Here is a 20273-nt window from a genome sequence, read left to right on the forward strand (position 1 = left end):
CTAGGAGCTGGAACCAACTTCCAAGGGAAGTGGTGCTGGCCCCTACCCTGGGGGTCTTTAAGAAGAGGCTGGATGCCTACCTGGCTGGACTCATTTGAGTCCCGTTTCTTGTTTTGGGGTTTTGTTGTTCTCCCACCCTGGCGGGGGGTCAGGCTAGAAGATCTACTAGGTCCCTTCCGACCCTAAATCTATGAAACTATGAAGCAGGAAAATCTGCCACAGGATCTTTTGTGCAAAACTTCCATTTGCAATGAAAAAACATTTTTCCCTGATGCAAAAATTGCAATCAGCTCTTAACTGATCTAGTCAAATCGCACCTCCTGGACAAATGCTGCTGACTGGTCTAATGCAAATGGTGATCTAATTACTAATTACTGGTCTAATGACTGACTCCACCGAGTAAAGTGATCGTCATGCTTTCCTAGGGCAATGAAGCAGAAGCCAGGAGAGTTGAGAGTTGCTCAGCGGCAAAATCATGAGGAAATGTAGATTTGGGGTTACTTCTGTTTAACCAAAAATTGGGGATTTTTTTTAAATTGGAGAAAACCAGGATCCCTGGTTATAACAAAGCTGCACATTTGCGTAGCCTAACAATAAAGACAAGCTGATAGAAGATTAAATGTCACTTTTGGTTGCTGTCATCTCTGACCCTGTGGGGAGCAGCGATCCTCTCAGTATTTGTGACCTCCCAATGTCTCTGGGCTTTGTAAAAGTAGCACATCCATTCTGTTGACCGACTTCTTTTTTTAATGACAAAAAAAAACCTCTTAAAAAACAAGCACTGCTCATTTTAGACCCCTCCCCCCGTGACAAATGTCACGGAAAGGAACGTTACCTATAGCATGCAGTGAATTGCAACAGATAGGGATTTTGTTTGACCGATAAAGGAAACAAATTTCAAAGCTTTAGGGCCTCCCCTGAACGTGTGCAAGTCCCCGGGACATTTGCATTTGGTGCTACCACTTTGGCTGATTCAGTCACCACTGATAGTGATACTGATAGTGATGAAGACATTTGCATTTGGTGCCACTACCTTGGTTGATTCAGTCACCACTGATAATGACACCCTGGATGGAGATGGGGTCTCAGCTGATCACACAGGGGCATCTAGATCAGCATCAACAGCCTGAACTCCACTAAGCTGCTAAATGCAAGCCACTGGAGTTGCTGAGTTTTCATAGCATGCTCCCCCCGGCTAGCCAGGACCAGGAGGCTCCCACCTGCCGAAGGACCACACCGAAGCATCCGACCTTGTGGAGCGCCTTGCAGAAATCTCCAAGTTGTGTGGGAGTCCACATCCAAGGGAAAAGGCTACCAGGATTTCATCAGGCAGGGTGAAATAAAGGGTGCTGACCATGGAGGGCGTTACAGGAACAAACAGGAGCTCCAAACTGAGCATCTCTGACTACACTGGGCATGTTCTTCTTGGATTTCACTGTGTTGTTCAGAGAAGTTACAGTCCCCGGTCGGTTTAGTAATCATAGCCAGCGAAGTTGCTGGGCTGCTAATCATGACTCTGGTAAAAATAAACCTGTCATTACTCTGTAATCCTAGAGCATACAGTTGGCTCATTACAATATATACATTACAAGGGAAGCAGAGCATGTAAAATGCCGAGCACGAGCTGAAGAAAGCAGTGTTGAAATGAAAGACGTTGTTGTTTCACTTAAGCCGAGAAGAATCCGTGCTTTGTGAGTGAGGAGCTGCCGCTCGCTGCATCTCTGTTGGTCTCATATACTACAGCCACGCGGGGTTGGCTTTACTTAGCAGGGGGTTGTAGAAAAGCTTCCTCAGTTGTCGACCTCGCTGGAGTCTCAGAGTTTTGCTCCCAGCTTCAGTTTGGGACAAGCCTCAAAATGCGAATGCCTCAATAGACTCCAAAGGACTCATCAAAGTCTTTGGGTTTTATCTCCTTTCCTATCAAACGTGTGAGAGACTGCAAATTTACCTGGTTTAGACATGAGACAACAGATTGATTTTTAAGGTGACTTCAAAAATCTTGGGAGATACTGGAGCCCTGGACAGAGTCCTGTGCAAACTTTGGACAAACCCTGGGTTGAGATTTTATGATGGAAATCAAAATGTAGGCATATTTCGTATAGCTTTGGGAAGTTTTGTCTAGCTTTCAGGGGTTTTGCACAGCTTTTTTCCTCCGTAGGTGACTGCTTTTGCATAAATCAGAACTACCTATCAAATACAATGGCCTTTTTCCCTTTTAATATGGCTGTCTGCATAATGCCATGGCTAAACATCTGATAAGGTTACACACCGTTTATAACAGAAGATCAGTACAGCTTTTGCCTCTGTCACTCAAAAAAGAAAAAAAAAGGCCCTGGAGATTAGCGTGGAATATACCATTCACTTTACAGAGGGCATGAATTAAACACCGTTGACTGCTAACCGTCTGGGGGAGAGGTGCAGTTGTTCTCTGAGCAGAACTGATGGGGAGTAACACTGCTATGGAGGTGTCAAATTGATACCTATTTGCTGGGGCAGGTCAGGTCCAAATCTGGTGCACAGCCTGCTGTCCAATAATAGCTATGAAGTGTTCAAGAAAATACCATGATAGCAAGGTCATTTCTCAAGTCCTAGACTTCTGAATGCAACGTTGGACCTTATGACTCTTTAAAACAACATGGGCCTTCTCCGAACCGGTGGAAGCCCGTAGTGAGCTGTCTTCTGCGACTGCTGCATACAGCTGCATTCAGCAGGCAGGACGCCTGTCTGAGTCCCTGTGCCGAGAGGTGTTTTGCTGAGCTTTCTTATGGGTGAGATGTAAAAAATGAGGTCCTGATCTCTTCTGAGGTCATAAAATGGCCCTAGACCCTTTTCTGAGGTGGCCCCGGGTCACTTCGGTGTCCAGATCAAATGCCAGGTGGGGTTACAACATCTGGTCTGGCTGCGTCCCATTTGCCTTCGCAGTCAGGTAGCACGTTCTCCTTTACTTTCTGTCCTCTGTTGTGAGGAAAAGGAAAAACAGACCTGTGACAATCTCCTCCCAGTGGAGTGATGAATAGATCCTGATCCCGTCATTTGGCTTCTTCAGACTGAAAATATAATTGTGTGTTGTGTTCAGGAATGTTGTGTGAAGCCTACCGCTTTTCCGTCTTCTCCGTGTTAAGCCTAATGAGTATAAAAGGACCACATCTCAGGTGAAAAAGAAGGCAGGGAGTCTGAGTGAGCAAGGCACTTGGAGGATATTTGAAACCATCACAGCAGAAACGGGTCAGACTGTCGAACAATGGTTTTAAGTTACAGATCTAGCCAGCTTTTGGACTGCTTCAGCTATCCAGATTTTCGAAACGTTTAGTAATAGACTGCCTTTGTGAAAGAGAGTCATCCCTGCAGCATCTTTCTAACATGATAATATCATTTGTACGTCAGGTATGTTGGGAATGAATGCACAAAAGCCTGAAAGAGTGCTCCAAGATCAGATGAAGGAGCAATAGATATGCAGATTGTCACAAGTACAATATGCAATGCATGCCTCCATGATCACCATAGCTGGACAATGCATTTTTAATACTTCGTATTGGGTGAAGTTCTCAACTGGTGTGATCATGCATTAAATGGAGCAGTGCTGATTTGCAGCAGTTGAGACTCTGACCTAGATGCATTGAACGTGGTGTAGAGCCAGACCCTATGGAGATCCTTCTGGCTAATAGGCAACTGCCCAAAGTCATCAGTCAGGTGGCCCTATATAAAAAGGTACAAAGCCACTCCAGAGCCACTGCTTCTAACTCTTCATCCTCCAGATGATGGCCTAGTCAAAGACTGCTTTCTTCAAGGTGGCCAACAGTCGTCAACACAAAGAGCTTGTCCAAAGCCAAGGGGAGACAGTTGACCAAGACCTTCCATGCAATTTCTGTTCCATACTGCCTCTAAAGACTAAAGTGTAAAGCAGGTGTGTGATGTTTCCAAAGCCAAAAAAGGTGTCAGTGGCAGAGAGGAGAAGAAATCCCAAATCCCTGTCTCCTGTCTTGGTGTCTACTAGACCCCATTGTGGGGAAAATATTAAGCACTCAGTTACAATGCCAATTTTGCCCCTTTTCATTGACATATTCTATAGTGTGGGAAGCTGGTCGGTGTCTTGGGAAATGATGTGATTATAGCTAGTCGATGGTGCACTTCATGCTCTCCCAGTCTTGGAACAAAGGTGGTCACAAACAGCATCCTCTCTTTCAGAAACCTCAGCTCAGACACCAGTGTCCGGTTCCTAAAAAATAATTTGACGCTAGTTGGTGAACTTAAGGCAGACAGCAAACTACCCTACTGTTTGCAGCAGCTCCGCCAAAAAAGAAATATGTTTATAACCTTGAAAATCCACTTCCTTTTGAAAACCAGACCCTACTTGCAGGCCAAGAAAATGAATTTGTTGAACAGAACCACCCAAGCACTCCTGCCATAAAGGTAATCGTTTCATGCCGGTTGCTTAGTTTAACTATAACTCAAAGCAGTTGTTTCTGGTTTCACAGATCTCAGACCAGGTGAGAGCCCAAAAGGTCTAATTCTTGGGTACTGTTCAAACATGCCATTTGGCTCCAAGAAATGCTTATGGTTGAGTCAGAATATCTTACTTTCCCACCCTGCCCTCAGCGTGTATTCATTGGGTTATCTACTTTCCTTAATGCTAAAAATAAGCATTTCTTGCTGTTCGCTCCAAGGAGCCCAGCCGAGCAAATGGAGCTGTGGGTGAATGAGCTCGAATCTATTCTGGCTCCTGCATCATCAGCTGAATTAATCACTGCGTGCCCACTGCAGGGCTTTCACCACCACTCCCGCACGCACTGGGATGCATGCTTGGATTGTGGGCTGCGCGCGAGGAAGCGGGAGTTTGGAAAACGAATGATTTTATGTGTGCACAGAGTCAATATGATCTGAAGCCCCTGAGACAAAGCAGCTAGGCCAGCCACCCCTGCAACCAAACTGGCAGTCTCTTTTTAAAACAGAATCGCATTGCAATTTTCGGTGAAAAATGGTGACCGGGGCGGTCAATATTGCTCACTTGCTCCTTTTCCCAGGCGGCCCCACAAATGCCTTTGCCTTGAGAAGCTGGACGTCGAGTGGACCATTTTGTCTGTAAATCTGTCATGGATCTGGAGTGGTAGAGAGTCTCTCTGGTTTCTCCTAAGGAGATGTGTGCACCTCTGACAGACTTTGCCTACTGCCTGTTCTCTTGTCCCCGTTAATCACTTATCTCTTGGGTCCTGTGTACATGTTTCCAAGCTGTCCTGACCTCTTCCCGTCACTATAGCCTGTTCCCCCTTCTCACGCAGGCGTGCAAGCACACCGCACTCCCCACCCCCACTCTGATTTTGCTCCCCACCCCATGGGGTTGTCCTGGAGAGTCCCCTAAAATTTTATGCCCTTTCGCCTCTCCACCAGATGAAATTTAATCTCACCAGTAAATGACTCCCCGGGCTATTTTGGAGCTGGGAGGCAGAGGGGAGAGCAAAGCACGTCAGCAATTTGAGTGGAGGAGGGCATCCGAGAGGAGGGGGGTGTACCAGCCCGAGCCCCAAGCAGTGCAGCTGCTGCAAGGGGACTAGGGGACCTCCCGCTGCACGTCCCCACCATCGCTGGGGTTTCTGTTTTATTTATTGGAGGGGAAAGGGGGGGAAACCAGCCCCCCAAGGTCTCCCTATGCCCCCCTCTCCCCTTTTCCCCCTTCCCCCTCGTGTCACCTCAGTAGGTATCTGCTTTCCCTCACCCCGATGAGAGCCGCTTGCCTCCTCCAACTCTGACAAGACACCAGGTAGGTGGGCAGCAGGGGAGCGGCCAGGTTTGGGGGAGCAGGTGGGCTGCGCTCATGGTCGAGGGAGGCAAACGAGGGGTCATTGCAGGGTCTGCAGCTTTGCATTGGAGGCAAGCGGTGTGGGGCTGGAAGTCGAGGGAGAAACTGCCCCTGGGGTGAGCAGCATTTGCTCGGACTCACTTGATTAGTCTGATGGAAGATCCTGCACAGGAGAACGTGGCCATTACTGGGGTCCGAGGGACCACCGGTCCCATTAGCTGTCATCCTGGCAGGAGGACGGGCCTGTGGCCGGAGTGCCGGGAAGGCCTGATTTTGTTTTTTGTCTTGCATTTCACGTTATTTCATAAACTCAGCCTTGCTTTTCTCTTTGGTAATTTCTTTTCCCTGCCCTTGGGCTTCTCTCTGTTCCCTGCCGGTGCCAATTCAAGCTGCAACCCCCCACCCTCGGCTCGCGTTTCTGCAAATGGCTCTGAGGAGAGATGGAGCCCGACAGCTGAGGCTATTTTAGGAGCTCGGGCTCAGCAGGGTGGAGCGGCTGCGATGCCCATGACGTCCGCCGTTGAAAATACAGGCATTTTATATGGAAGCTGCATGGGCGATTGTCACAGGGGAAGTTTTCCTGTTGGCGGGATCTGCTCTTTGTCACAATAATGAGCCCAGTGGGGTTTGGCTGTTTTCTTGTCGAGCCTGTCTTATTGTTCTGGCTTATGAACCGGTCTGAGCTGTGAACTCGAGGTGTGGTGTTGGGTCCTGGGCTATCTTGTACGAGTGCATGTGCAGGCGTGGGAGAGAGAGTGCTGTGTAGGTGCATAGTTTACATGATGTATCTCTATATTACATATAATGGTATAGGCAAGACGATCATTTTGGCTATCTCAAGCAAAAAGCACACTATAAAAATTCACAGATTCACAGACCTCGTGAGATCATCGGGTGCAGCCTCCCCGCTCCGGGCAGGAAACACTGCGGGGGTCAAATAACCCCAGCAAAGTGCATGCCCAATTGTGTCCAATAATGAGTTTGGGATAAAGTCAGGATAAATTAGGGATTCTTCTTCTTGGCCTCCTAGTTTTTGAGCACTTGAGGTGCACTGGGCTCATTCTCTCCATCTGTTCTCTGCAAATAAAATGGCTCGAGGTGTGCTTAAAGAAAAGAAGCTATTGAAGCCGAGCATCTCCTATCATCATTTGCCTCCCCAGGAGCTGGAGCAGGGAGGGAAACCCCTGATAATAGTGCAAGGCTTGTGATTAAATTGGGAGAAGCGGCAGCTCTTGAGTGTAATTGCCACACGCTGCTCCGGGCGACCTCTGGCTAGCTCCAGCACCGTTCCCCTAGCCTCTCACTTCACCGCTGCCCCGTCTACCTGGTATTGAAGGGGAGGGATAAAGGCTCCCAGACTCCAAGAGCTTCCTTGCACGCTGGCGTGTTATTTAGGCATTGCTACGCTGGTATACGTGGTGGCTTATGATAGGACACGTGATTCAGTTATAGGAATCGCTCCCACCTTGACCCCTGGGTGTCAGATGTGGCCAGCTGCTGGCAGCGAACAGACTGCCGTTGTGAAAGACGGCCGCCCCTGCAGCACCTGTCTCATATGATCCCCTCTGAAGCCCATGGGAGAGGGTGTGGGCAGCTTGTGGGACTAAATCCTGCTCCTGTTTTGAGCCGAGGGGCTTCCTGCACGCACGGGGGACCATTTCTTGGGATGAAGGTGGCGTCCAGTGCTGGTGCTGAGCAGCAATTTCTCTGAGCTCCCATCTGATAGACTCGCGTGGATTTGTAGTCCTCCCTCTCGGAGGATACGGGACAGGGGAAGCAGGCAGATGCATGGACTCAGTAAGCATCCCCAAACCCAATCTCTCTTTAATTTGGCTAGGAAAGAATTAGTCAAGCCATCAAAGCCACCTGTATGCATTTCCCTGCCTCGGTTTCTCCATCCCTTAGTGGTGTTCAGGTTTGGACCAGCATCTTCTAGCGTTCCTCCTATTTCCTGCCCATGGCTGCTCCTCTGAAGCATGAAGTCTTTCTCTCTCTAACCCGTTTTTGTTTGGTGATTCTTGCATCTGCCTACCCGAGCAGTGATGAAAGGCTGTGTTACAATCTCATCGGTGTTCAGCCTGGCAAAGACGGGCTTGCTCTGGGTGGCAATTTTCTCTTTGTTCAGCACGGCTCCACCTGAAAGGATGACCCCCCCACCACAATTTTCAAACCCTTCGTGGCCCAGCATTGTGCCAGGGGGCGTGCCGTTCATCTCCTGTCACCTCCTGCGAGTGTTAGTCAGTACGGAGGCAGAGGGCAGAGATGTCCTCCACCCAAAGGGAGCTTGTAATCGGCCTCGGTGCATCCCTCGGGTCAGAGAGAAGTCATAGAGACGCACGTACGCCGAATCCCCGCATTTGACAGAAGGATAGCTCATCCACACCTTAGCTTACCTTTGAAGGGTAACGTCCCTTGTCCCATAGTAACCTTGACCTTGACTTCAACAGAGTTACTGCAAATATAAATGGGCATAACTGAAATCAGAAGCTGGCCTCTCAAGTACTGATTCTGCTATTAAACTGTCAAATTCTGCTAACTGGAAGGCTTTGAGGGTAATATTAGCTCCGGGTCAGAGGGTTAATTGCTTAGCGGGTGCGCTGACATGAACGTCACCCTTACAGCGTACCAGCTGGTGCAATGGTTTGTTCATGCCTACTGGTTATGCAGCCCCGGTGATGAAGTTTGCAGCTGGTGTGCAATACTAGCGCTGGCCCTGGGAGCTCTTGGTTTGTTTTTGGCAAGCCAGCTCATTTCCTGGGTGGCTGTGAAAAGAAAGGGGGCAGCGAGATGGCTGCAGGTTGCCAGATGCGCTGCTTTGGGAGATTTCAAAGGAAGCTGATACTTCCTCATTATTCACACAACTTCCTCCTCCTATCCTAAGATGGTTAACAAAGTGTTGCTTCGGTCAAGAACAACGCATCCAGCGGCATCACGATGCTGGGACTAGCAACTCTCTTGATTTTTTTAATTTTTTTTTTTGGAGAGTTTTCTAATATTGGCTGTGTTTGTTATTTCTCCTGAATATCTCCATTCCTGGAGTCAAGAGGTGCATGCGATTCTTGGCTTTTTCCTGGAAGGAGGAAAGAAAGGTGTCTGTGATCTGCTGTACTTCTGGAGGGAAGGCTCGAAGGCTCAAAAAGTAGAAGGCAATCTTACAACTTCAAGTGCAAATCATCATTTTTAAGGGCCTGACTTGATTTAGTCAAGTGCCGTTCTTGTGACACAGACTGGTAAATGTGGTTAAGCCATCACTGTTGTCCATATTCAAAGAAAGCTCTCACTGATGGATTTTTAAAGGACAGGGGAGAGCTGAGCCCTATCCCACGGGCTCAGCCACTTTCATGGAGCAAAGGGAGGAGCACAAGTGGCCGGCAGTCAGGTTGGGTGCACGTGGCTGCAAAGCTTGCTGCAGTCGTGGCACCTCTGGGAATCAATCTCTTAAGAGCCAGCTTAATTTTAGACCCATGGACTCCTCCCTAGTTATTGCCTAGCACCAGGAGTTGGTTTTTCAGCCTTCTTGTAACAGCCGCTGCCATTGCCACTTCCTCTTCCTGCCCTTTCTTGGTGGCCAACAACTAAAATATACTGGTTTGGGCTTTTTGAAGGGGAAAAGGTTTAAACAACACGGGAGTTTTTCTCACCACAAATCTTTCCACTTGATTCAAAAGTTATTTTTAGTCAAACGGAAAGTGTCTGATTAGCTCCAAAGGTGCGTGCGAGTCCCTCTCTCTCCATCCACACTTGCACCTGTCAGGACAGGTCAACGCGCGGGGGGTGGTGAACATGCTCACGAGAAAAGAAGCTGCTTAACCAGCGGGCTGCTGAGTCTTTGCTGCTAAAGCAAAGGATTTCTTTGTACACTAGCAGGGCTTTGATTGATCACCTACAGAGATGACTCAGATGGCTTTGCTGGTATTTACTAAGCAGTGCAATGTCTAACCTGATGGATGAGAGCATCTGGAGAATGCAAGCCTGTGGATACAATCAGTTAAAAAATAACCAGTGAACCTGTTCAGGTCCTTTCAGGTAGAGTGTTACAAGCCAGGCCCCTCCTTGCCTGTCCTGCATAATCACAATTGCCTGGGCAGAAACTCCTCAGCGGGTATGTCTCCATGTGCATTTACACCAGCTTAAAGTTACTGCACAGTAAGCAGGAATGAGCTAGTGTCTGCACATGCAGGCATTAAAGTGCATTAACACTGTGTGTGGACTGATTTGGGACTAAAATTAATCCAGAGTCAGTCCATATACTCAGCGTTACTGTCCAGTAAATTGCCTACATGTGCATGATGCAGGTATCAACTTTATGCTCAAATCATCCTGACTCCCCATATTGACTGTGCAGTACGGGCAAGCACATGTAGACGCGCACCGGTACTGCGCAGTACTTTTGGTTTCCGTGCAGTAGATGCACACGTGTAGACGCACCCAGCACGACAGGAAGGAGGTGGTTCTCAATGTATTCTCTGGAAGGCGGGGGTTGATTAGGGTCTTCTGCAAAAGACCCACTGAAATCAATGGGAGTTTTCCCAAGGACTTCCCTGGGGTTTGAAGCAGTGTTACATACTCAGGGTATCCTGAAAGGTTTATCTTTGCTCCTGAGGTGTTTTATTTATATCATGTTTGACTTCAGTTTATTTAGAACGGATCTAAAGTATTCATTTTCTCTGTGATGGAAAAGAACCCAAATCCCGCTGTTCAGCAGTCATCTGTCTTCATTTCCCCATGAGAGAGAGAGAGAGATCTAGCTCTAATCCTTTCAGCAAGCACGTCCCACCTCTACATGGTTTTTGTCCTCACCACCCCTCCCTGCGGTGCTGTTGTTTCCATTTTGAAGATGGTAAAATAGAGGTTCAGGGAGTCTAAGGGATTTGCCCAGGGTCACACAGGAAGTCTGTGGCAGGGAAGAAAATTAAACTCAAACATTAGAGTCCTGGTATAGCGCTCAGTCTTCCTTTCCTGTCACACTGACAGTTGTGATAGCAATTGGCCTAACATTGGGGCTCTGTTAGCCCCCGGGTTTTATTTTGAAGTCCTGCCAAGTTACAGAAACAGGAAGAACTCAGTCTGTTCGGGCATCCTGGAAGCTGGTGAAGGTCAAGGCATGGGTGGACTCGAGCAGCCGCCTGGGACTTTGGCCTTGCAGTAGAAGTGGGGCATGCACTGAGCAAGGAACTCAGCCCAGAGCAGGTGGAAGCGGCGTGATACTCAGCTGAGTGCTCCCAGCTGGGCTGGAAGGGGTTGCTTTATTAGGAAGAAGCTCAGGGACTGAAATGTGAGCATGAGCCTAGTGTTGAGATACAGGGCGAATCCATCTGGGAGCATTGGGGTTTGAGCTTGCCCGGAAGACTGTAGCCCAGGAAGGGCATCTCTAGGGGCAGGTCGGGGCGCAGAATCCACATACCCTGCAGCAATATTGAAGACCAAGTGTTCACTCACAGGGTAGCTTTGTTCTTCTGTATCCAGTGCAATGACAGCCCAGCCCAACTCAGGGAGGGGAAAGAAATGTTGAATGGCACAAGCCTTTAAAGCACGGCAGCTTCCAAATGTTCCAGGGACTTGTGAGGTGAGCAGGACCAGCGGCAGGTACAGCAGGCCTTGGGCCATTTCCAGCGTCCGGGACGCGCGCTACAATGCTGCCTGCATCCTGGCAGGCAGGTGCTGAGTAGCAGGAATCAAGCGTGGCTGAGGTGCTTTTGGGAGGATGCTAAAAGGGGCCGTCATGCCCAGTGGCAATGAAGTCACTGTCTGTTTTCAGGCCATGCACATCCTGTCTCCAACTGGCCGTGATTGCTCCGTGCTCTTCACAGATCCAGATTTGGCTAAACAGTGAAGCATCTTTTTTCGATTCTGTGCATTGGGAGCTGGGAGTTATCCAGGATGGCATACCGGATCACACTGTCAAGAGCAACCAGCTATTAGCAGAGGGGCGGGGGCGGACGAAAAAACCTTTTGATGGACCAATGTCACTGCTTATAACGATGGTTCCCCACGGTAGAGTCTGGTACTTGCAGCCTGTAGGTCCGGTAATTTAGTGGTGATGAACAGGACATTAATTCTGAGTATTTGTTGCTGAAGTAATATCTAGGGGAACCGTAAGGGCTAGTAGAGTTGTCAAGGCATTTTTTGATGCTCTGCAGCCAGGGGTTTAGCATTTTACTTGTGCCAAAGGCTACCCCCAGTTGACTGAGCTGTCAGTGGGTACCTGGTCTTTCAGACTGGGGACTCCACAGCAGCTAGATATGATGCCAGCCCATCGCTCCCTTGTGTGCTGCTGGCTACAAAGACATGCCTGCCTTTAGACACAGTAACTCAGTGGGCGGGTAGGCTTAGAAAGACTTTGGACCTAGGTGCCCTAGGCCTGGGCTAGGCCCCTCGGGCTAGGTGCAGACCAAAAAAGAGAGTCACTGTTCTGCTACCCCAGGTCCACAGGCTTCAGTCTAAGGTGTATGGTACGCATCTTCTAGCCTCTGATATACTTCTTCTGCTTGTATTTATACAAGTGCATATGATAAATATATTTGTGAAGATTGCTATAAATATATCTTGCAATATACTTCAAAAATTAAGCATGGCAGGAAGAAGGTGGAGCAAGGCTGACTTGATCAAGAGCCACAGGGATGCACAGAACCAGGCATGCACAAAGCTGTGGGCTCGGTGGAGACCAGGGGAAGAATGAGTCCAATATATTGGCTTTAGATGACTTTGCCCTAATACATTTCTCTTAATTTCAGCATGGAAATATAAGCAGGCTCCTGAAGTGAATGCAAAACCTATGATATATCCAGCCTGATAGTGAGAGGTATTTAGCTGAAGTCAGTCCAAAGGCAGGATAGACATGCACCTTTATAGACTGACTAAATAAAATACATGGAGACAGCACAAGCGGTCGTGAATCCAAGTTCACTTTGTCAGGTGCTGTGCAAGGCTGGGCAGAAAGGAGGAGGGAATGATTAGACTCCTAATAAGATCAGGGTTTATATCCTCTTCACCCAGCAGCCATTCGGGGGGTAGATAATCGTACCCATCCAGGAAAAAACTAGGGTGCTGTTACAGGTTACCTTTAAAACAGTTTAAATCTGGGTGTCACCAAGTCTGAGGAGTTTCAGAGCAGTCCCAGGTTCAGGCTGGATGCTGTTTCAGACCTGCATAACGATGACTTGCCACTGGAGGGCTGGCAAGCAGAGGCAAGGCCAGGGATAGGAGCGGGGTGGTGGCATAAAGCTTGGAGGTGGAGAAGAGGAAGGCGAAAGGAGCAGGGAGTCTCAGAGAGTAGAATACTTTTTCCCTGGTTATTTCAGTGCTGGTTAAAGGGGCCCTAGAGTCCTAAATTTATCCATGCAGGCAACATAGCGTAGGCAGAAACAGGGCGACCCTCCACCCTGGTGCCTCAGCTGCGTCGTGGAGGGAATGAAAGAGGTCTCCTATCCATGTCATCATCGCATCCTCAGTATTGTTCAGGTGGTGACAGGGCCTGAGCGGCAAGACGTAGTGTTATCTAGCTCGTTAGAGCTGAGTTCTGGCCCCAGGTCTGCTGCTAGCTCCTGTGCAGTGTTGGGAGAGGCCTCTTTGCCTGTTTCTCAGCATGAGAGCTGATTTTGAGCCTCCTTTGCAAAGTGCTTTTGAAATACATGGGTGACAAATGCCACATAAGAGCTAAGCATGGCTTTTATAGGTGCTTTCTGTCTGCCTTTCACAGTACCCTGCCATGCCTTTCCAGCAGGTCTTTGTCTCCCCCAGCCCCTCTAGCTCCAGCAAACTCGATGCACTTAAATACCCTAGACATGGTGCTACTTGAGGCACCCTTCAATAGCCTTAAGCACCCCTTTATAGACTCGAGCCACCCCTTGGCCAATGCCAGCTCTTAGTTTTCACTCCTTTTTATACTATAGAAAAACAATAGAGCAATTCTTCTGTTGCAAAGCACTCAGATCCCAACAGAGCAGCGCACTCTTAACGCGATGGGGTCATGTGTGAAATCTCTGGGTTTGTCTTGCGGATCATGTTTCTAAACCTAACAGGGTTAGCATTGTGTGGTACCCTTGAAAGGGTCTCAAGGCAGCCCCGGTTGAGAATCACTGGATCAGGTCAGTGAATGCAGTGCTCTGCACTGAGAGTGGAGCTGCTGGGGGTGCTACCATGGTCTCCCTGGCTTCATTGAGCTGCCCAGAGCAGCTGGTCTCTGAGCAGAGAGGGCAGGGGGAGGAGTAGAGGTTTGGAGGATGGTAATGGGGCTGGGAGCTGTGCATCCTGGGATGCCGGAGGACTAGGCAGGAAGTATTTTATCTCCCCAGTGCTGCCTAACAATACCCTAGAAGGACCGGGGCAATACAGGTCAAAGATAACCCGCACCTCAACTGGCTTATCTTTAAAAGTTTTAGAGGGTCCCTTTTGCATGGGATCATGCCCTTTAAGAGGTGAATGCTCCTGTTTTAAGTGCCTCTGTGATGAGTTAAAGGTAACCTGTAACACCACCCTAAGGTAACCAGAGTTGGTTATGAATGATGACTTTTCCGAGGGAAAATGTTCAACTTCTTTCATTTTTTGTAGCAGTTTTCCTTATTTGTTGTTGTTGTTGTTGAGAGGAAGACTTGTTGGAGAAGAAAGCCTGACATCGCCTCTTGCGTTTGTCAATTAAAAATGGCATAATTTTTGTTTAAACACAAGTGCCCTCAGGTTTTGGTTAACAAAAAATGAAATGAATGGTTTGGGCTTTTCAAGGAAAAAAAAATTATTATTTTTTTTTAATAAAAAGGGGGTTTCTCCCCAACACACAAATCTCTCCATTTTGTCCAAAAATATTTTCAGTCAAATGGAAAGTTTCTGCAATGGTAACAGCCACACTGTCAGAGGAGAGGGAAGGAAGAGCTTGTGTGTAAAAGGAAGCTCTTCCTTCTTTGTGTTCATTGTTTTTGATCTTCAGTACCCTGGGAACAAATTTATTAGATCACTACTAATAATTAATTAATGCAACGCTTGCATTTTTGAACCAGTGATCTCCTGGTTCTTTTCAAACATTTGTTTTTGGATTTAGGTGTTTGATCCCCAGCAGGGGAAAAAGAAAAAGATTATTTTGTTAGTACCCTGTGTATTTAAACATTATTTGTTGTGTGCACGTGCTAGGCAGTGTCCACGCATATAATGAAAAACATCTTAGAACCTAAATAGACAGACCAAATAAAGCAGAAATGCAGAGAAGAAGTGACTTGCCCAAGGTCATACAGTAGGTCAGTGGCAGAGCTGAAAAGTGGACCCAGGCATCCTAACTCAGTCCCTTGCTTCAAAGCATATTTGGAGCCAACATCAAAATATTGCATCAAAATATAAATTAGGGGGAAATGTAGAAAGCAGCTGCATGAATAGTGACTCATTCTCTCAGGGGGCTAAGCAGCGCTTTAGACCTGGTCCTAGTGATTTCCTATGGGCGAGGAAAGTCCTGAGGACAATTTTCATTGGGTGATTTGGTGGGTGGACTGATGGCAGGCAAGGAAGCCAAACTTCTGAGGGATTAAGGGAGATATTTCTGTCTCTGTGACCGATTAATCTTTCCTTTTGCAGTTGTTAACAGCCGCCCAGCATCCCAGCCATCGTGCTGCTTTGTGTAGGCATCAGGAGGTAAAAAACAGTGGACCTGAAAAGGCTGGAGATGATCACTAATTAGTGAACTCCCATCCAACTCCTGCACAGGGCACAGGATTATTTGGCATCCTCGGAGAAGCGATATCTTCTCAGTGAAATGGCACCTGCTGCCATCGAATGCGTGAAGTCGTTCTGAAAAGTCTCCTAATGGGGGTTGCAGCTGGCAGGCTTGCTCTTTTTGCAGTGCCTTCACATAAGGCAAAAGAAGGCAGTCAGCATTTTTGCCATTTAGGCATAAGGGATCTCGTTCCCCCAACCGAAGGAGGGATGTCCGGGCATCCAAGTGCAGGGGTAGCAAAAAATGTGGCAGCTCCCTGCAAGATAGGTGTTGTGTGGGACTGAATGAGGATTTCACATGTCTCCGTGTCTTTGACGTGGCTCTCCCGGGCCCGCAACCACAGAGGAGAGTGTGTGTGTGAATGTTACAGTAATGATTCAGGCTGCTGCTAATGACTTTTAACCTTCTCGGGACACAACAGGAGCAAACCTGCTTTGATTTCGAGGTCCACAACCTGCTTATTTTGTTTTCCCTTTGTTGACCGGTCTCTCTGAACAGCTGGGAACTAGCGAGCAGCAGGTATTTAGGGCTGTGCAAAGGATGCTGGCAGCACACAATGGGTCATTCTTTTGAGCTTTAAAGCATGTGTTTCCAAAGATCCCGGCACTCATTTGGATCCATTGCAAATGTCCAAGCAGCTTCTCCGCCTTATCATAGGAGGCGTAAATGGCTATCATGCACTTGCTATCCCCAGTGAGAAATTAGCTCATCGTTAAATGGTTGCTTTAAATACCAGGGGAGGATGGATGAGCATAACATCAACAAGCTCCAAGCTTGTCCAACCCAGCACTACCTCCTACTGGGAGGAGTCTCATTGCTAGTGCATGGTCATAAAAACACAGAAAATAGGGCTGGAAGTGACCTCAAGAGGTTCATCTTCCTCCTCAAGGCAGGATCACCCCAGTCTAAACCCTCCCGGACACATATTTGCCTAACCATCACTTAAAAATTGCCAGTAACAGAGATGGTAGGTGATTTGTTCTAGTGCTGAGCTACCCTTATGGTCAGGACGTTCTTCATGACATCCTCGACTATCTGCTGCCCTTGGAGGACGCGCCCTAGGAATCGTAAGGAGGAAACAAAGGGAAAATAGAGGTGGGGCATGGAAAGGATGAGAAATGCAAATGAAGAAAATGATGGATAAGCATAAGGAGAAGAGAAATGAAGCAGAAGTAGAGATGGGAAGGTGGATATGATGATGGGAAGAGAAGTATAGTGGATGCCACATTCCCACCAGGCCACCGTGAGTCAGACTGTCCCACGAAGACCCGTTATGTCACCAGCGCTTGCTCTCTCAGCAGGCAAAGGTGGTGCTGGGGGGAAGCTGCTGGCTAACCCGCAGCTCCGCAGAAAAGGACCTGGGGGTGACAGTGGACAATAAATTGGCTATCAGTTAACAGGGTGCCCTTGTTGCCAAGAAGGCTAATGGCATCCTGGGCTGCATTGGTGACATAAGATCGAGGGAAGTCATTATTCCCCTCTATTCAGCACAGGTGAGGCCACATCTGGAGTCCTGTGTCCAGTTTTGGGCCTCCACTACAGAAAGGATGTGGAAATGTTGGAGAGAGTCCAGCGGAGGGAGGAAAATGGCTGTGGGCTGGGGGACTTGACTGGTGGGGAGAGGCTGAGAGCACCGGCCTGATTTATTCTGCAGAAGAGCAGACTGAGGAGGATTGAATAGCAGCCTTCACCTCCCTGCAGGGGGGCTGCAAAGAGGATGGCGCTGGGCTGTTCTCAGTGGGGGCAGACGACAGGACAAGGAGCAATGGGCTCAAGTTGTAACAAGGGAAGTTGAGGTTGGATATTAGGAAAACGTTTTTCACGAAGGAGGGTGGGAAGTGCTGGAACAAGCTACCCAGAGAGGTGGTGGAGTCTCCATCTTTGGAGGTTTTATGACCCAGCTCGATAAAGGCCTGGCTGGGATGCTCTAGCTGCTCCGAGCAGGGGGTTGGACTAGACGTGACCTCCTGAGGTCCTTTTAACCCTCATTTTCTGTGACTGTAACTCTGGATACTGGAAGCTATTGCCAATCTTGCCATTTCCCAGGATTGATGTCTCCGCATCATTGCGACACAGAAAAGATGTGCTGGGCACATGTTTATCAGCTTTCTTTTTTTCTTTCCCTTAGGAAACCAAGATGGACTACAGATCCTCCTTCAGTGGAGTCCCAAGGTTTTTAACCCGGCCGAAGGCCTTTCTGGTATCTGTGGGGAAAGATGCCACCCTGAGCTGCCAGATCATTGGAAACCCTGTCCCAGTGGTGAGCTGGGAAAAAGATAAACTTCCCATCCAGTCTGGGGGGAGGTTTAAAACGGTGGAAGATGGAGATCTATACCGGCTCACCATTTACGACCTCAGCTTGGACGACAGTGGCCAGTACATCTGCAGGGCCAGAAACACCATCGGGGAAGCTTTCGCCGCAGTCAGCATCAAAGTCGGGGAGGAGACCACCGTGACAGCATTCGCCCCGTACTTCATCCAGAAACCCTCCTCCATCAGAGTCACTTTGGGGGAAGATGCGACGTTCAGGTGCAAAGTCCAAGGCAGCCCACCGCTCTCCGTGAACTGGGAGAAGGACGGGAGGCACCTGCGGGGCCGATCGGACTCCAGGCGCTTCCAGGTCGAGTCTGCTGGGGAGTCAAATGCTCTCACGATCCAGTGCGCTCGGCTGGGGGACAGCGGGACGTACACGTGCCGAGCGGAGAACCCCGTCGGCCAAGCCAGTGCTACCGCCGCGCTGGTGGTGGAGACGCAGGGTCCTTGCAACCTGGACAGCCCCAGCCATTTAGACACGGGCTATGGCAAAACCACCTCTTTGCTGTCGCATTTGCAAAAGCGGCGGGAGGAAATCAGGAAGACGGATCTATCCATCTACGGAGTCACGGATACCCATTCGTACTCAGCCGCAGAAGGGCTGTCCGGTATTGGCTACAGCCTCTCTTTAGACTACGAGAGGGCTGCCAGCCTGACCACCAAAGCAGCTCGAAATGCCACCTTCAGCGTGACGACCCGCACCTGCAATGTGACAGAGGGGAAGCATGCCAAGCTGAGCTGCTACGTGACGGGAGAGCCGAAGCCAGAGATCGTGTGGAAGAAGGACGGCGAGGTGATTATGGAGGGGCGCCGGCACATCATCTATGAGGACGAGCAGGAGAACTTTGTGCTGAAGATCCTCTTCTGCAAGCAGATTGATAATGGGCTTTACACGTGCACGGCCTCCAACCTGGCAGGACAGACCTACAGCTCCGTGCTGGTCGTTGTCAAAGGTATGGGGGTGCGTTTACCCATCTCCTGGCTCAAAACTTGTCTCTCCTGATCAGGGCCTTGATTAATGATAGCAAAACCTCCCATTTCCCCCTTTTCATTTCATGAAGTGTCAAAGAACCGCTTGCATGTCATTGTGGAGGGAACGCCTGCCATGCAAGCCCACCCTTTGGTCTCTTCTGGGTGCCCTAAATGGCCTGCAACACCAGGGCTGTTTCCAGGTCTGTTCTTCTCATTGGAGGAACCCATTGGCCTCCCTGCTCTCTTCACATCGCCATAAACAGCTGATGCTCTCTAGACCTCTTTTCTCTGTTTTTTAGTCTGCCTTCTAGCCTACCCATGTGCCCCCAGCACTGCCAGGCCCAGGACGGCTGTGCTTCGTGCAGCCAGGAAAAGGGCAGAGATGCCTCTGGAGCTTTCTGTAAAGGGCCGATCATCCCTTGTCGACAGAGTCTGTGGACTCTGCTATAAATGAGATTGGTTTCCAATAGAAGCATGTGAAAAATCCTAAATGCAAATACCGCCCCCCCCCAAAAGAAAATGTCCTTTTTTCGCTTTGAATGTTTAAACTGTTCTCCCATCTTGCAAAATTTCAGAGGCCCGCTTGCACCATAAGAAAAGCTCTTTGCAAGTGAGGTGTGCATACGTGAACAGGTCACTTTTGTCCCTTTAATGTGAACGGAGTCATTTCAAAATCATGATTTCTAGATGGTGAAATGGCTCAGAAAAACAACAGATTTCTGCATTAAATAACAGGACAGTTTTCAGGCATATTTGTAGAGCTCATTCTCATCCTGGGGTGTAATTAAAAAAACCAACAGAATGATGAATGCTGCATTCCAAGACAAGTGCATTTGGCTCCTCGTCGTTTGAAAAGATATTGTTTACTGCATTGCCAATCCAAATTAGGTAAGGTATCATGAGCTGGGCTCCAAAAAACCCTCATGATACTGGTTTTTTTAAACCCAAGAAGTAGAAATATATTAATTTATTTTATATAGTTATATCTATCTAATCTACCTAATCTAGCTATAGATATAGATAGATAGAGATATATATCTCTATATATAGATATGTCTATCTATCTATATCTATGTAGATAGCTCGATAGATATCTATATCTATCTAGATCTAGATAGATATCTATATCTATCTATTGAGCTATCTATATAAATATAGATAGATAGACATATCTATAGATGGATAGAGATATCTATTTATCTATCTATATCTATAGATATCTATCTGTCTATAGATATATATTTCAATCTATCTATCTCTACCTATCTATATCTATAGATAGAAATATACATCTATAGATGTCTATAGCTAGATAGGGATATATCTTTTGCCTTCTGTTTTTGTAGTTTCTAGGGTTCACATTTTAAAGTTGTTCTATGTGACCCGGTAGGTTAGAATTTTTCTTTAAAGACAAGAAAGAAGGAAAAGAAAGCTGAGATCTTTACCTAATCCCCTGACTCATAGTTTCATAGTTTCATAGATTTAGGGTTGGAAGGG

The 20273-nt window shown here is 48.0% G+C and overlaps 1 protein-coding gene across 1 annotated transcript in view; it reads left to right on the forward strand.

The window, feature by feature from the left end:
* Nucleotides 1-5552: 5552 nt before the first annotated feature.
* OBSCN (obscurin, cytoskeletal calmodulin and titin-interacting RhoGEF) overlaps nucleotides 5553-20273 on the forward strand; it is a 287786-nt gene continuing 273065 nt past the window's right edge. Inside the window, exons 1-2 of the mRNA XM_019507926.1 lie at nucleotides 5553-5755; nucleotides 17620-18757. Of these exons, the coding sequence (XP_019363471.1) occupies nucleotides 17629-18757 (1129 nt within the window). The 5' untranslated portion in view covers nucleotides 5553-5755; nucleotides 17620-17628. The remainder of the gene's footprint in view (nucleotides 5756-17619; nucleotides 18758-20273) is intronic.

This window comes from Gavialis gangeticus, unplaced genomic scaffold (genome assembly GCF_001723915.1).
Source record: "Gavialis gangeticus isolate Ggan-Ray unplaced genomic scaffold, GavGan_comp1, whole genome shotgun sequence".
NCBI classification, from domain to species: Eukaryota; Metazoa; Chordata; order Crocodylia; family Gavialidae; genus Gavialis; species Gavialis gangeticus.